Source organism: Chelonus insularis, unplaced genomic scaffold (genome assembly GCF_013357705.1).
Source record: "Chelonus insularis isolate UGA/USDA-ARS -01 unplaced genomic scaffold, ASM1335770v1 contig_75_pilon, whole genome shotgun sequence".
Lineage (NCBI taxonomy): Eukaryota > Metazoa > Arthropoda > Insecta > Hymenoptera > Braconidae > Chelonus > Chelonus insularis.
The window spans coordinates 59,819-76,818 of NW_023276737.1; the positions used below are offsets into that span (position 1 = coordinate 59,819).

Below are 17,000 nucleotides of genomic sequence, written 5' to 3' on the forward strand. Positions count from 1 at the left end.
GTGATACACTATGTTTACATCACATACATATATTACCCGTACACACACATACAGAATTTACTCGCCAAAATGCAGGGCACCATCAGTTCTGGATACGGATTGAGCATTTTTTCAATATGGATGACTGAGGTCAGAGAAGAGAGACGTCTCTCTTCTCTGCTGAGGTCATCTGCGAGCATAATGCTGTCACCTATCAGAATTTTTTCAAACTAATTTTCCGGAGAATATCATCTGGAATACAAGATTTCTAATTATTTCTAAATTATTCAATTTTATACTATGAATTGATTTTTTTAACATTCAGACAGGTGGCAAGGACTGACGCAAACACGAATTTTGGGCGAAAAACGTATAAAAATGAAATAATTAGTGATTTTTCATCTGAATGATGTGGCCGCCATCTTGAAATTTAAGCGCGGCAAGTCAATTCATAATTTTTTCATTATTCTTTCTAATTTTTTTAATAAAAATATTCACTATATACAAAAAATTGTTGTTTACGTCAGTCCGGCATCAATTCCTCTGTAATTTGGTACCTAATTTTATAGAAATAATTGTAAATTGGCGAAGAAATTAGAAATTTCCCGATTCCATGTATTTGGATAGGGGGAATCAGTTGCCTTTCTGACTTCAGCCCAGCCTTAACCATCGGTCAGAAAAATTGAGAGCATCAATTGTATTCCAACCAAAGATGTCGTTACTTGGTCAATTTTTAAGTGAAATGCGATTCTGCAGAATAGTAATTAATTTTGCTGCGTTTCATTTTTTCAATTAAATGTTCATCATATAAGATGTTCATTAATGATTAAATTTTTATGCGATTGATCAGTTTAAAACTCTTTAAAAATGTTTTAATTTGAACAACTACAGTTTTAAAGTTACAAAGTTCCACAAAGTCGTGTTTTTGTGCTACAAAACAATATGTAATACTGATTAAAATGATCATTAATAGTGATTTGAGATATTTCTATTGGAATGAAATTTATGTAGGGTCGAACTAAAGTGGATTTTAACAGATTTATTATTTATGGTAAGTTATCTTAGTAATCAAATCAACGTAAGACTGATGTCAGATTTAGATATTTTGACCTACGATTGTCATTTGCGTATGCATCTGCCGTTTTTCTGCAGTGGATAAACGTAAGATTGTCGTCAGAAGAATTATCGTCAGATATTGAATGGCAATGTGGTGCAAAAAGAAAACAAACGTGCGTATTTAAACGAAAATTTTGACGCTATGGCCAGTAACTAGGGTACTTAACGTATATGATAAAATTTAACAAGTAATTTTAGATTTGTGGGTTTGAATATAATTTTTTCGTAGACCCCGCGTTGAAATTAGGCCTATAAGTCTTGATATCATATAATATATTTTTCTAAGATGATAAAACCTAAGCGACAAGGTATATATGGAAAACCCTCGAGGTATTTTTTTATGTCATCAATTGTCTTTCACCCTCCTTTATACTGGCGCAGGTGGTTTACAAAGATCCGTTCTTCACATTCCTTCCCTCTTTTTCCACCACCCACAACCACCCTTCTTTTAGTTCATCACCTTCCTTTCCTTATCTTCACCAAGCTGAAATACGTATCCTCATATAATGACAATATAATGCGGCGGAATCTTATACTGAATATCTCATTTCATGAGTTGGTAGTTAATAGAATACTGTCTGTCTCAGATGAATTGAAGACAAAATAAATCGTTCTACTTCCGTACACTATTCCATTAGACTTTTTTCATTTCGAAATAGAAGAAATTCAAAGTTTCCATGCTAATTTTACGGATAATTGGATGCGCTATTCCAGACATATCTGCATTCTCTTGGGATGACCAAGAGATAGATAGAGTTTGATTCTAAAAGAAGATAGCTATCAGAATACGGAATTGTTCTACATTGTCTCTCTCAATTGTCTATTGCTCCATTCTTTATTAAAAACCAATTCCTTAGTTTCAATGACTTGCAGACAATGTTTTTTTCTCGTCAAGATGGAAAAAATTATTATATTATGCTACTAAATAGTGCTTGAAATTTTTTTCAATGGTATGTAGCTTTGTAAAATTAATCATCGTGTCTGTTGATCCATTAAGGAGATCTTGGCATTATTTCAGGATAAGATTAACGTAAGAATCAATTGTGTCAGAGTTTCAACCTCAGTTGAAACGTCTTTTGTGTTAGCTCAATAAATCATTGGATTTCCGACATTTCTCGTTTCTTCATTGTCACGTTGGAGCGCTATTCGCATGCCCATCGTACTTTATTCTCGTGTATCGTTTTATTTTGTTTTTATAAAAACAAGAAAGAAGTAAAAAAGGTTTTAGGCAATTCTCCCAAACGGAGGACAAAATTGGGATCTAGACTTGCCCGTCAATCCCCAACGGCACACCTGATACCCCAATGGACAGACGGACGAACGTGCTTGACGTGTAAATTTGTTGAAAACGAAGTTTACATTAGTGAAGCTTTCAACGCGTTTGACAAAATTTTTGTAAAACTTTCAAGTACTGGTGATGGAAATCAAGAATAACGTTCGCCAAAAGAGATTGTCTTGCTGGATTATTGATTTATAAAAACCCAAACATTATCATGATGTGCATGAATAACGTGAAGAGTTGATTTTTTTAGAGAGAAAGGCAATGGAGAAATTATTTTATGCTGAGTAGATCATGACCTTCACAAAAGATGACTATTTAGCAGAAGTTGTAGTAATTTTTGAATTCTTAAAGCCTATAAGCCATAGTAAACTCATGTATTAGTTTAAGATGTATTCAAAAGTAGAACTATAGGAATTGATAACTCCTAATCTCACGTTATCAGCAGTGCACAGGGACGATGACTTCAATTTTATTCGTTTTACCCTTTGCCTTTTAATCCTGATGCTTCTATAGTTGGGCTTTCTACTTCGTTGGTATTCAATAGCATAGCTTTGAGATTTCTGGCGTGACCGGAAATTGAAATGAAAGCTATCTTAGATTGGGTATATAGGGAAAATAAATCGATTCGTTTGGAAAAAAAATCAAAATTGGTCTTCCTTGAAAATGTGAAGATAAGGTAATATAAAAAAGTAATTGATTTCACACTCAAGACATTTTGCCTACTTGGAGTTGTGGTAGTTGAAAATTAATGATAAAATTGTTGACTGGAATTGTAATTTTACTTTCTTGCAAGGATTAAATATCTTGGAGGTATTTTGAAAACCATAATTCTCTATCTCAATAGTAGTAGAAGCTTGATAATGATGTACTATGATTATTGTTAGAACTCTGATCTCGTTTATATTCGTGCTAAATTTAGTATACATTCCATCAAACTACAATATTGTAGCCATTAGTGCAAATTGAGAATAAGAAACACTCAGTATTCGAATCTGGGGAGACTTTGGCTGAATTAATGATCCTATTCGAATTCCTATAATGGAGAAAGTTAGGTTGCAAACAGGAAATAGTCTAAGAACTACTTCAACATCAAACAATCTTAGCACGTGCCAAGCCTTTATAGACTTTAAAGAGCTGTGATACTTCCTTGACTTTTTGACATCAAGAAATTCAAAAGTTGAAAATGCTCTGACTTAATTAATCCAATATTTACATAAAAATCTGAACATGTTTTGGCAAGAAATGAAGAAAATAAATATTTGCCTAAATTTATAATGATATTGATATGATAACAGAGATTATGCTAAAACTATAAAATCCCAACTTGTTGATGATACCTAAACTGCGTGGTAGGAGTTTGCGGCTAGACCGCAGTATCATAGTAAGGGTGCAGCAATGATAGTAGACTTTTCGTTCTTGTCCATGACTGTGCACGTAGAGTATTTGACTACGTGCTTAGGCAAACCACCAGCGTATAATGCAGCCACACGGTGAGCTAGGGGCAAATACGAGGTTTATGGACTGCGAACGATCCAGAACAGGAGAGCTCGACAATGATGAACGAGAGCTAGAAAAGGAGGGAACATTAAACAAGCCTCGATCTATGTAATAGTCAAATACGCCGATTGAGATGTCACTGCAGGATGAGGTACCTGTAATAGAGGGTGTGTCGATTCTAATTATAAGTCATCTCTCAACGTCTGTACGTGGCTCAATCATAAATTACGCATTGACATTCCTGTACGTCTAAAAAGTTTTACATTCTCATGCATAATTTTACTTTTTTTTAAAGTGGTTATTTTTTTCTCTATATTTATAAGGTAGAAAACACAAAAGTAATTTGCTTATTAATAAACAATATCCCCGTAAATGGTTGAATTTGATTATATTTTTCATGTTGAACGATTTTTTTCTGATCAAGTAGATCTTTTATTTTCTTGAGGATTCGAACCTACAACCATTCGCACGAATACGTTTTATCCCACTCGGTTATTCAACTACTTGTTATTTAAAGGAAAATATAGACCTCGATAAATATTAATAAAAGTAGAAAGTGACGTTTACTTTGCAATATTCCGGAATATGCATGCCAATAACAGGTTTAAGAACAAATCATAAGCTTAATGAAGAATAAGTGATCTTTATAAATATTTATAATATTTATTTTAGAACATTTGAGAATATTTTTCAATCATTTGTAAAATATTTTTTACTTAATGCATAGCATCAATAATTTTTCCTAGATGATTTAAACTCATAATATTCAAAGAAAAATGATTATCGCTATTACTTTAAATTATAAAGGAAAGCATTATAAATCTTATTATTTTTTTCTCTTTACGCTTTCATAAACTTGTATTTATTTGATGAAAACCATATGCATTATTCCATTAACTGATAAAATTCATCAATTAGTATGAAGTAGTAAAATTCACTGGTGCATTCGGTAGCTCTTGTAAATTAAATGGAGGAGTCTGACTGTTGATAGTGAGATACATAAAATTTCTATTTTGAAAGTAATGTTTACTGCTTGAAGCGATTGAATAATATTTTTTAGAAATTAGTTTCGACTTCTGTTTATTTCCGAAAATTCTTACGTCAGGGCTAGTTACTAGAAAACGACTTCTTTATTAATAAAATTCATATTTTATTCTTTACTGGCATAAGGATTTAATTTTTACCCCTATCGTTAGTACTTATTACTCGAGAATGGCATTCATTTCATTATATAATAAAATATAAAAATTTACTGATATTCCGCAATCAAATTTACTAATTGATTTGTCTTCGTGTATAAATTAATAATAAGAAAAGTTTTACAAATTTCTATACATTTTCAGAAAATAAAATTAAGTATGTACTTTTTATTATTTATTTATAGTATTTTTAACCAGTTTGATGTGATTTAATGAATATCATTGGGGGTTTTTTTCATTTTTTTTGCAAAAAGATGTACATACAGTGTAATCTTGGATTGTACCAATTTAATGTGTGTTTTATTTTTATTATGATTACGCTGTGATAAAGAAAATGTTAAAGATTTATATTAATTAAATTTGAGATTTATTAATTTCATTTATCTTATCATATATATTTTTAATTAGTTTAATATAATTAAGCAATTTATTTAAAAAAGAAAGTAATTAATATTTATGGTCTCTATTTTTCATTGCTCAATCATCATAAAAAAGTAAAAAAAAATACCTGCTGTAACATATTAAATCTAATTGAATCATCATAAATTCGGTCTTTAGTAAACATCAACACAATTTAATGTAATAAAACCTTCTACTCCAATCTCCAATTGTTAAAATCCATAAAGAATGTCTTCGAATTGTTTTCACTGTTGAGTTTCGTGGTCCGTTTCTCATGCAAATAATCACGCGAGTGAATGCCGCGAGGATATACGGGAGGTATAAGCTATATGTCGAGATCGCTCGTGTTGGTTAAAGCGGTTAATGATGTGGTCACAGAAGTCAAGACATTACGCGCTTATCATTCGATCCGATCAACTCTACCGTCTTACGAACGATACCTCGTTCCGTGTTCATTTGGATTATGTTAATTAGACCTTATTTAGATTCTCGAGAACGCAAACTGTAATTGCTTCAATTTTTTTTGTTAAACGTTTGACAATGTCATTAACTGTCTATCGAATGTTATCACGTTATCAGTTATCATTAAAATTCCACTGTCCATATGATTGATAATTAATTTATTATATTCACTAATTACTTTAAAATAATCATCATCACAAATAATATTGAATAAAGATTCATTTTTGGTATGCATCAAAAGTAAAATCGACTTTGAGATGATTCTATTATATGTAATTCTCTAATAAAATCTCATTATCTCATATAATGTCTCATAATCAATTTTACTGAGAGATCTGGATAAAGATAAGCTCTTAGACTGAACTAGGAGTGACATGATGCGTTGAAGTCGAGTAAGATAGTGTTATAATATGAATGAAGAGCTTTTAGGTACAACCACAAGATAGATCTCTTGAGTTAGGATAATTCAAAGTTAATCTTATTTTCCATAACTTATTACTCTAATATGTAGTATGATTACATCATAAGTTACTCTTTGTGAATACTGTTCTAGTTACTTTTATTTTCAATTTACAATTCATTTGTTCCTTTATTAAAATACGTCAATATAATGCTATTAGCAAATTTGAATCATTTTGAATAAATAAATCAGTTAATTTTTTTCATTCAGAATAAAATTAAGATATCACTGACTTATGAGTCGTTCCTCCAGTCATTTGAAGTTGGATAAAACATGAAAGCTCTTATGCATGATAATTAAGATTAACCAAGATGAAATTTAAATTTTGCAATTTTATACTTCTCATGATAGCAATCAGTACTGTCATGAGAATAAAAATGTCCAGAGTTATTGTTAAATTGAGTTGGTGGTGGTATAGATTAAGACATAGTTACAAAACATATTTATTGCTTATAAAGAGTATAATTCATATTTTTTTATCTCATAGATATTTAGACACGTGAAATGTCAGCACTCACACTTATTTAGTGAAAGTACATGGGATTATATTATTCTAACGCCTGCGTTGGGTTTTATATGATACAAATTTAATAATGTCATAAATCGAGGCATGTGTCAGAGCCGAGAGGGCTTATGCTTGTATTTATTCAAATGCTTCGCGAAAAAAACTCAACTAGCTAGAAGAGAAATGTAAAGAAAAAGAAAATTGAACTGGAAGTATTAAATTTAAACAGGAATTAGTTATTCATATCACAAATAATAAGGATTGGTTGAATTAAATGAATATCAGTATGTGAATAATTATTTTCTTTTTCATTAATCATTCAATCTCGTTCTCTTAATTACTAGATTTTATAAAAATTAAATCTCCATAACAAACAATTATGAAATATAAATTTCAGCGCTTGTTTTGTTTTATTCTTTTCCTTCTGATTATAATAAAAAATATATATTTATAATGTAATCCAGTTAGCTTGTGAGTGAAGGTGCCGCTTACGATAAACTGCACGAAACCACTGGTCTCACGACATTCGTTTTATCGAGACGTGTGTTTGGCTCTATCGTTGCACCGTTCTTAGGATAATTAATGATTTTTATAGTTGAAACAGACTCTCCATTGAGAACTGAAAAAGTCTATTGCTTCAATGATCACGAATATTGCTTTATGGTGAACATTTGAGATCATTTGATCGAAATGAGAGTTAGTCAAATGTCACTGAAATATAAAAATGTTCTTTGTAGTTAAATGATACATTTCAATTTCATCGAATAGGAGTATCAAGACTGTTAAAAAACCCAAAAAAATAAACTTCCATTGTTAGAAATATTTATTTATTTTATTCATTAACTTTTAGAGATAAAAACAAGTAAAAGTTGCATTATTTAATATTTTTGTTTTAATGGAAAAAAATAATATTCATTTTTGTTTGATAATTAAATGTTGTTATTTAATTTAATAAAAGCTAAAATTTTTTAACAATGTTGTATAATCATGATTCAGATCATTTGAATTTAATTGAAATTTATTAGCAAATAAATATCAAATTATGTCTAATAATGTTCATGTCATTTAATTGAGATAAATGAATTCAGTTGGTAGTGTAAATGGTTCGATTGTATCGGGAAGTATTTGATGAGATGAACAAAAAATTTCTCATTAATAAAATGAACAATTTTGCGATCGATTCTGTTATGTATCGTGAATACACGTCTCTGCTGGATACGCGATAAACATGCACTGTAAATTATGCTTATAGTTGTCGCGCACGCGACTCGAGTTCTTTGGTTTTTAAACTGAGCCTTTGACTGTTTTCCCTTTTTGTCTAAAATAATAAATTCAAATGATAAGGAAGGCGTGACGTATGCAGTTAACTACAATCTTGTGTTTACACTGGAAAATCTCAATTGCCAGAAAATAATTTTTTATGCTTCATTTATCATTTTAATGTTTAAATATTTAAGTACATCCCAAGTTTGATTTATATTTAAAAAAGTTATAAAATTTAAGTGCAACAAAAAATACTTGATAATTAGGAAGATATTTATTCTACGATTAATTTATAAATTACATTTAAAATAAGTTTTTTTTGTTTGTTCAAAGTTTAATGCATAGTAAAATATGGATGCAACCAATATAAGTATGAACGTGTAAATTGTGAAAGTCAAACAGAATGCCGCAGGCAGTTGGTCAAAACACTACTGGACTGAGACGAATATTATGTAGCTTGAATAAATAATCCGTAATTAAATTAAAACATCTCTCGGGATCGCTTCGGGTAATATCATTGGCGTCGGTTTAATATTGGTCTCGATATTTTGAGAAAAAAGTTTGTCATTCGTTGTATTAGGTGGAATGATAGATCCTAGGAGTATATAATGGAAAACTGTTATCAATAATCATATTAATCAGATGCTAGTTGAACAGTAGACAAAAAGAGTGAAGAAATTTACCTAAAGAATAAGCATCTATTCAAGATTTAAAATTAAAGCCTGAAGGCACAAAATCCCATTTGGCATGCATCATCGAACGTTCTGATCTAAATAAAATTTTTAATGAAGGCATATAATAGTTGTACAACTAATAACTCAATTACTTCTTTTCTCGCGAAAATAGTCAGCATGAAAAGTAGGGATTGTGTTTTTTAAGGAGATTATATGATGGTTAGTTATTTTTTTAAGAAACCAATTTTATGAATATTATTTTATTCGGAGAATTTCTAGATTGTTTACAAACAAATTACCAAGTGGCTAAATAAATTAGATTACTTATACTGACTAGTATTTAATAAGATGTACGCATGTGTACGATCTGAAAATAGTATTTTACGCACCACGGAATAAAACTGAGTTATATCGTACCACGTGTAAAATTGCAAACACGTGGTAGTATGATATAGCTTACTTTATTCCTGAGGTGAGTATACTTTTTAGTCAGAACGTCCCCAAAAGTTAAAGTTTTTATCCAATTTTAAGGTTAGAACGGTGTAACTATCTTTCTTTCATAGAATTTGAAATAAATTTTGCCTATTAAATAATTAGTATTAATAATAGATTAGGTTGTTATCAACATAATATTGTTGAAAAACGCTAGACATGATTTTCAACAATTGAATATCGTTTATAATAATCTTCATTTACTATAAATAATTAAAAATCATTTCCATTCATTAAATGATGAATGATATATCATACATGTTAACAATTTTCAATATTAATAAAATATTGTAAAAAATAACTATACATGGCTTTAAACGATCGGATATTTTTTATCATCATTTTATTCTGTTATTAATCGAACAATAACTGTTTAAATCCACTGAGAGTTATGCTTATACTATCAGTGGAAATACTTCAAGAAGAATTTCATCGTGTGGGCACTCCAAAGCGCACCCAGATCTATTTTTAAACTATTTTTAATTATCATGAAAGCAATGATCCTCACTTCTGGATAACATTCATGTACATGATCTGATGAAGTTAACAATCTTCTTTAAAATAACCGTCCACTTTTCCAGTGATTGGTTAATTTATCTAGGGATTTGATTTCCTAGCATTTCGGCATTTTGCTAATTCATCACCGAAATAATAATGAACATGTTTCACTAGGAAACTACTAGGTTGCTTAAAGTGACGTATTTCATTGTCTGATTTTTTTTGCGCAGTCGACGGTGTAATTGTACTGACGTGGTTGAGCGTGAATTTGAATATTCCCAGTGGGAAAAGCTTTGTTGGTGTGCTTGAGTGCTGAATCAAGGCAACTGTCAATTAAGCACAAATAGTGGAAAATGGTAGAACAACTCATCGTATCCAATTATTCTTCTATTTTTCATGAATGACAATTAATCAACAGCAGCCACAAATATACGTAATTAATACAGAAATAAAGTTTGGCCAAAGCACTGCTTAAAGAGATAAAAATAGTGATGATTTAATGAGGACTGAGTAAGCTAGATAATTCTTTGGTAACCGAAAATAGTAGGGATGTAACAAAAGAGCCATAGAAAGCAAAAAAAAGTCGTTGGAGGCTACTAAAACGAATGAGTACTGCTGCTTTTAAGAGAGAATAGCTGATGTAGGTAAATGGGGTCCAGTAAAGGTAGAACGATGGAGGTTGGATTTACTTAGAGTTACGGTATTATAGCCAGGATTTTCACTCGGATTTCCTACCATGAGAAAGGACCTTGGGAGTTAGATTGGTTTTAGCAGAATAGCTACATTTTAGGATAAATAGCTGAAAATAGATACGAGTTTCTGTTTTTTTCACTTTTTTACCACTTCTACTTGGGCTCATTATTTAATGTACTTAATTTAAATCATCTATTTCTAAACTCATGTCATTTTTTACTTTAAATTTACTTACGTGGGAATACTTATCATTGATTTCTCGCTGGTGTCAACTAAGGTTCTTTCTATTTCCTCGTCCTCAAGCATTAATCTTTTTTAATGCCGATTTAACAGAGGTACTGGGATCACGTATACTTGAAAATTTATTTTCTGCAACTTAGAAAGTGAACGCAGACAAACGCAGGTCCACTTCTATTTTAATCAAAGTAATTCGATAATTTATTTTATTCTTCAACTTACCCTTCAAACTTGGGGAATAAGAAAACTTTTTAATTTACGGAATGATTATTTGACTGTTTGTGAAAATCGACTTCTCGTTTTTTTTTATCTTTGATTAAAGAATCGAAATTGGAGAACGTTTATTTTTATTTTTTTTCCAGTAAGAATTGAGATTTATTTTTCTTTTGATTTAAATGGTGTTGAGTTCACAGGATGCATTGACACTTGAAAAATATTTATCATTGAATATTAAATAGATTCATGTGACAATTTTAAATCTCCCATTACTTTGAGAATCATTTAATTAATGAGTGAGCAAAAATATCAAGTATAAAAAGAAATAATTACTGAATTTCCCAATTAAAATATTAAGGTGTATAAAAATTTTGGAATACTTGAGTTTTAGTAGTATAATGAAATAAAGTTGACAATATCGCTTGATTGAATTGCTAAGATAATAAGATAATAAAAAACTATTGAGTCAAGAATCTTGGCGCAAAGATCGTAGAAGAAAATTTAATTCGACTCATTTAAGGAACCGTGGAATACTCGACAAACTATTTTTTAAAGGTTCAAGCAATTTCATTTTAATCTTAGAAATTGAGAATCTCCGGCAAGTACTATAAAAGTGAAAATCTCACGACGTTCTTGGTACTTGAATGAAATGGTTGAAATTAAAATCCATGTATGCAAGGTAATATACGTATGCAAGAAGAAAATTTTCTGTTGGCTCAACTTTTATTACTATCCTTAGCAACACTAGAATAATCATTCGTAGCAAATTTTCATCAACTTGACGTCTATTTTTAACACTATTCACTGTAAATTTGAGTGTTTTATTTTAAAACATTAAAAGTGTTTTAATGTGACGTCACCCATTTGATTAACATTATCTCAATTTTAAAACGATTTTAAGTGTTTTAAAATAAAACACTGATATTTACAGTGTTTATGTGTATATATCTTGATGATTCTCACGGTATAAGGCAATAAATTAGTGATAATTAATTTTGACCTTTTACAAATTCTTCGCTAGTGTAGACTTGTGAACTACGACCCATAAATCTCCATAAATATTTCTCGTCTTCCCCACCTGGTGCGTCTGGAACGAGTCAGAGAGTTTATTAGAAAATATTCTACCAATTTTATTGGACTTTATTAGCTTTGTACACGCGTCGACTGCAATATTTGATGCAAATAACCCTTTTATCTTTTGTTTTGTTGACGGAATCATATCATAAATTGTGATATTGGTATGCTTCACTTAAGTCAGGCATTTAATTTATCTATCCAGGTACTTCAATTAGAAAATGGTTGGTTGCCAGTAAATTTTTCGTTTATTATATATTATTCATAATACAATATGTTTTCTAATCATGTTCTTTTCAATACTATAGGGATTTTTTTTCATACAATAAAATGCAATTTTGTGATTATGGGTATTATGGTATCACTAATATACTTGAAGATAATATTTTTAAATCCCGTGTCCAAAGTTGAAACGATTTAGCTCGTCAATGAGGTCTATTTAATGTGAGAATAGACTGTGTTGTTATAAAATGACATCTAGTGAACTCTGACTAGACGAGATGAACCGTAATCAAGAGTATCGTATACAGGATGAGTATCGTATAATGAGCCAGCTTCAGCTAAAGCTGATGTTACGTATGGAGAAGTGACTGCCAGAGCCTACAAAAAAATGTTTCAAAAATTTGATATTGATGGAAAAAAAAATCTATTAAGCTATATGAAAGAGATTACATATTTTTGTCAAGTTATATTTTACAAATGTTTTTTAACAAAACCCATTTCATGATTGAAAACTTCGAATTTCAATTAAACTTTATTGTTTAAAATATTTTTCATCAAATATAAAAAAAAAATTTTAAGCTAGGAATTTTTTTAAAATTTCTTATCAATCTACTATAATCAGCATAAAAAACATTTTTTATCAAATACTTACTGGTTGATGATAAATATTAGCATTAGCAGTGGCAATGACTGATCCAGATGTTAAGTAAGGTTGTTGTGCGTAAATCTGACCAGGTTCTGTGGTTGAGGCATGAGCGTGAACGTTAATATTCGGATTTTTTCGAACGACTGCATTGAAACCATTGATAGAATCAGCTGCATAGGAAACAGTGCGTCTTGTACCATCAGGTTCCACCAAGCTGTAACTACCTTGCACAACATCACCATTTCGAGTTTCATGTTGAGCTTTATTGTCTCCTAAATATATTTTATCTGAGTGGAATCACATAATAATTAAATATATAATTGATAGTATGAAATGAATGTTTACCAGTAAGACCGTCAGCTACGCTATACCCATAACTATATTGTGGGTGTGGATCGTAAGATTCAGTTCTGACAAGTGTCGTGGGTGGATGAGCAACAGCCACTGCTGCAGAAGGTGTACTGATTATTCTAGCACAAGCTACTGCTAACAAAGCAGTTAAAATAAGAAACTGAAATAAATCAAAAATTTTTTAAGTATGAGAGCAAGTTTTTTTTTAATCTTAATTAAAAAAGATAACTCATGTGAGTAACTTACCTTAAAGGCCATCTTGAATTCTGGAGCAGAATAGAGATCTGATGGTTCTGGTGGAATAAGCATGAGCTCACTAATTTATACTACTAAAATCAATCCACCCCTACGTCTCTTATTATTCAATTACAATTAATCCAGTTAAGCAAGACAACGGGACTGGCATAGATTTTGATATAAATATCATCCGGAAAACCACCTTCTCTGTGAAATATTACTTCAAGGTGGAATTATGATAATTTAATATCTTTTCAAATACTACTCCAGTCTAGTTTCTTTCAGCAGCCATGAACTCAATCTCTTTGTATTTCAATTTTTAAAGTTAATGTTTCAATTAGTTATCTCATTTCTTCAATAATAAATTTGCAAAAAAAAAACTACATCGCTGTAATATATAGATATAGTTAAGTAAAGGGGCCAAAATGAAAAAAGGGTAGCAAAAGTAGTTTTTCAATGTGAGCTATCCTCCATTTGGCATCAAATGCATGTGAGGTCTATATCAGATTAATCTCTCCTAAAACGTGAAATCTATCACAAGTTAACTCCATTCTTAAAGATGTAGAGGGTTGAGAAAAGATTGGTGGCTCATTCTAAAAAAACAAGTTTACCTTAGAGACCTTGCACTTGATCCAAGCGATAGCGAGAACTTTTCTGCCTAGTCGTTCTATTTATACCAGAAAACTCTAAATAGTCGTACTAGGATTGATGTACCTCATGCGTAACCGTATTCCAAATTTTTTTGAAAGAGGAGATTTATTTTATTAAACTTATCTACTTCACATGATCCAAACCCTTTCCATTCTTATAAGAATAGAAACGGCTATTATAGTTTTAGTATACTGATTTCTTAAATTCACTTTGTTAGATAAGTTTAAAATCAGATCTTTAATAGTTATTCGAGGGAAATCAAAGATATTACTTCTATTAAGCTTTTGAAAATAAATATTAAAGTGTATGTTGACTTGTTCGATAAACGTAATGTAAATTTAATTCGAACTTCTTGCATTATCTTGTCTGGTGAAGAGAAATCGTTGGTGATTCTTTGGTGAATCAGAGTTAACCGGAAATTACATTAAATTTAGTACTGATTTTATCATTGAATTTCCCGTTCTACTTACCGTACTCGATTTAACCAGCTTCTATAAAATTGATTGTGAGATTTTGTTTCATTTTTTTTGTATCAAAAGCACAAAACAAAAAATTCAATTATCAAAACGTCGCCACTTTAAACAAAATCTCAACTAACTAGAAATTTAGATCTTCTAGATAAGAATTGAAAGAAGGGTTTTAATATCATTGAATTTTTTGTATAGTCTTATTTTAAATTCACTAACAGCAGTAGTGTGAAGAAATAATAATTATCATTGCATCATTAAGTAATACAATCTGCTGATGCTTCGCCAAGTAATGGCTATCGTATCAATTTAAAAGTAAAATGGACCTCGATTTATCTAGATAAGTAACTTGGAACTTGTTGTAACACGAGAATTCTGGGAAAAAATTCACTTTGATTATATCGAGTTCATGAAATGAGTTTGTATGCGTTTGTGTAGTAGACAAGCAGAGGATAAACAATATTTAACCTTTTGAGGTGTTACTGGAATGTCAAAGGTTCCAATTTATTACTTTTCATCTCTGATATTTATACGGTATTTCATTAGTTTAGATTGGTAGCTTTCATGTTGGAAATAACACAATCAAAATTATATTCGAAAATTTTCATTTACAAGCTTTTATTACTTCCCATTATATTTATATATACATTTAATTCAATTCACTACAAAGCTAATATTTATTATGCATCCGTTTGTGGCACAACAGTAAAAGTAATCCATTTTCTCTCTATAAATAAATCCTGTATTTGTGTGGATGTAGACGAGATCTGTTGCAAATACTTTTAACAAGGTTGCTGCTGATGCTGTTGTTGTTGTTACTGTTGTAACAAGAATAGTAAAAGAGAACAGGAGCTTGAAGGAAACTTTTTTCTTGCCCTATTTTTCGGAAAATAAAGGAAACATTGCTAAGAGGTCGAGACTACTAGAAGTAGATATATATACTGCAGAGGAACATTTCGTGATAAAGTTTGTAAAACTCCTTTCGTGGTTTTAACTAGATCGAGGTTATTGAAGAGGAACTAAGTTATTTCGTAGAGTTGCGATAATCCAAAGTCGTGCGATGAAGCTTTTATCGCCTTTATGCATTTTACTGAAGTTGAATAACTCTTTTATCAGATTTTCTTTTTTAAATGACTTTACTTTATTGCTATAACATTGTATTCAACTAACGAATGAAACATAGGTACTTTGTAATAATAAATCAAGACTATTGTGTTTGCAATCAGAGGTTGAGGATGACAAATACAAAAATGACATTCATTTTTCCAAGTAACCAAAGATGTGTAATTTCAGATCACGGACGAGAAAACCTGTTGTTATTGTTGAAATATCAGATCCAAAAAAGATATAGATGTGATTATTGCGTTCCGGTATCGACGCAGTGTGTCTCGTTGCCAATATAGAAATCGCTTATTGCCCCCGAGTAATTTGTGGCGTCTGCAACGAACAGGATTTATTTGCTGGATTACATCCTACTGATAAGTGGAAGAAAAAAAGCAAAGAAAAACTTAGTGTAGTCTTTCTATCTTTTACTCACCGCCTCGTCGGTCACTACCGGTTTCAATCTGTTTGTCGAGCTTTCATCCGTCGTCGCTTGTTCAAATTGATAGAAACGGATTGCCAGGCTCTGTTGCCGACCAGTAAAGCAGATAACAAAGCTATTCCGGTCAGAGAAGCAGTGTGAGAGATATTGAGCAGCCAGGAATAAAACAAAAAAAAAAATTGGAAAAAGGTTTGTTATCCTACCGTTGAAATATTTTTTTTTATCTGACCAATTAAAAACTATAACTTTTATTTAATAGACCTTTTGGCTTGATAAAAAGAAAATATGTGGGATTTACTTTTATTAATAACTAAAAGTTTTATATTTATGGATACGGGAAAAATATTTTCTTATTAAGAAAAATATATAGCAACTATGCTGCTATTATATAATAGCATATGTTTTAAATAAAATCATTCTATCAAGAATCGTTAGAATAAGGTAAAGTTGTAAAGCAATAATTTGAATTATTTCTACAGTTGAGCTAACAAAATTAGTCATTCATTTAATCATTTAAACTTGACCATGTTTTTACTATCTTTCTATTAAAGCTTCGTTTCTTAAATGCAGCAAATGAGTTAAATGAATATTCATTTCGGCTGAAAAGTGCATTTAAAGATGAACTATTTCTTAAAGAGAGCTTTTTCGTCACCTTGGATTTTTCTGCTAATTGCAACATACATAACGCTAGCATAGTACAAGTTGGGAAATGAATAGAAATGAGGTTGTAAGCTTTTCAATTATCTCGATTAATCCTCGTCATGCAAAGTAGCCTCAGGTATATTTCACTCGAAGTATAACAGGCTCATTGCAATCATCCACTCAAACGATAACACT

At 30.6% G+C, this 17,000-nt stretch overlaps 1 protein-coding gene across 2 annotated transcripts; it reads right to left on the minus strand.

Moving 5' to 3' along the window:
* Positions 1-12,284: 12,284 nt before the first annotated feature.
* On the minus strand, positions 12,285-13,569 carry LOC118071137 (larval cuticle protein A1A-like). Of its 2 annotated transcripts, none has more exons than XM_035090115.1 (4): positions 13,512-13,569; positions 13,260-13,425; positions 12,921-13,186; positions 12,285-12,646 (listed from the first exon to the last, which is right to left on the minus strand). In XM_035090115.1, the coding sequence occupies exons 1-4, from the start codon at positions 13,521-13,523 to the stop codon at positions 12,524-12,526; spliced, it is 567 nt and encodes a 188-aa protein (XP_034946006.1). In that variant the 5' UTR covers positions 13,524-13,569; the 3' UTR covers positions 12,285-12,523. The 2 variants fall into 2 exon arrangements, with proteins under 2 accessions (XP_034946006.1, XP_034946005.1); XM_035090114.1 differs by having other exon boundaries at positions 12,921-13,201.
* Between the last annotated feature and the right edge of the window lie 3,431 nt (positions 13,570-17,000).

Bases quoted from the DNA above. Each gene is read 5' to 3' on its own strand.
- LOC118071137 (XM_035090114.1), bottom strand. The intron at 13,202-13,259 runs GTAAACATTCAT...GATTCCACTCAG, and splicing joins CGTAGCTGACGGTCTTACTG to ATAAAATATATTTAGGAGAC. The intron at 12,647-12,920 runs GTAAGTATTTGA...ATTTTTTTGTAG, and splicing joins CTAATATTTATCATCAACCA to GCTCTGGCAGTCACTTCTCC.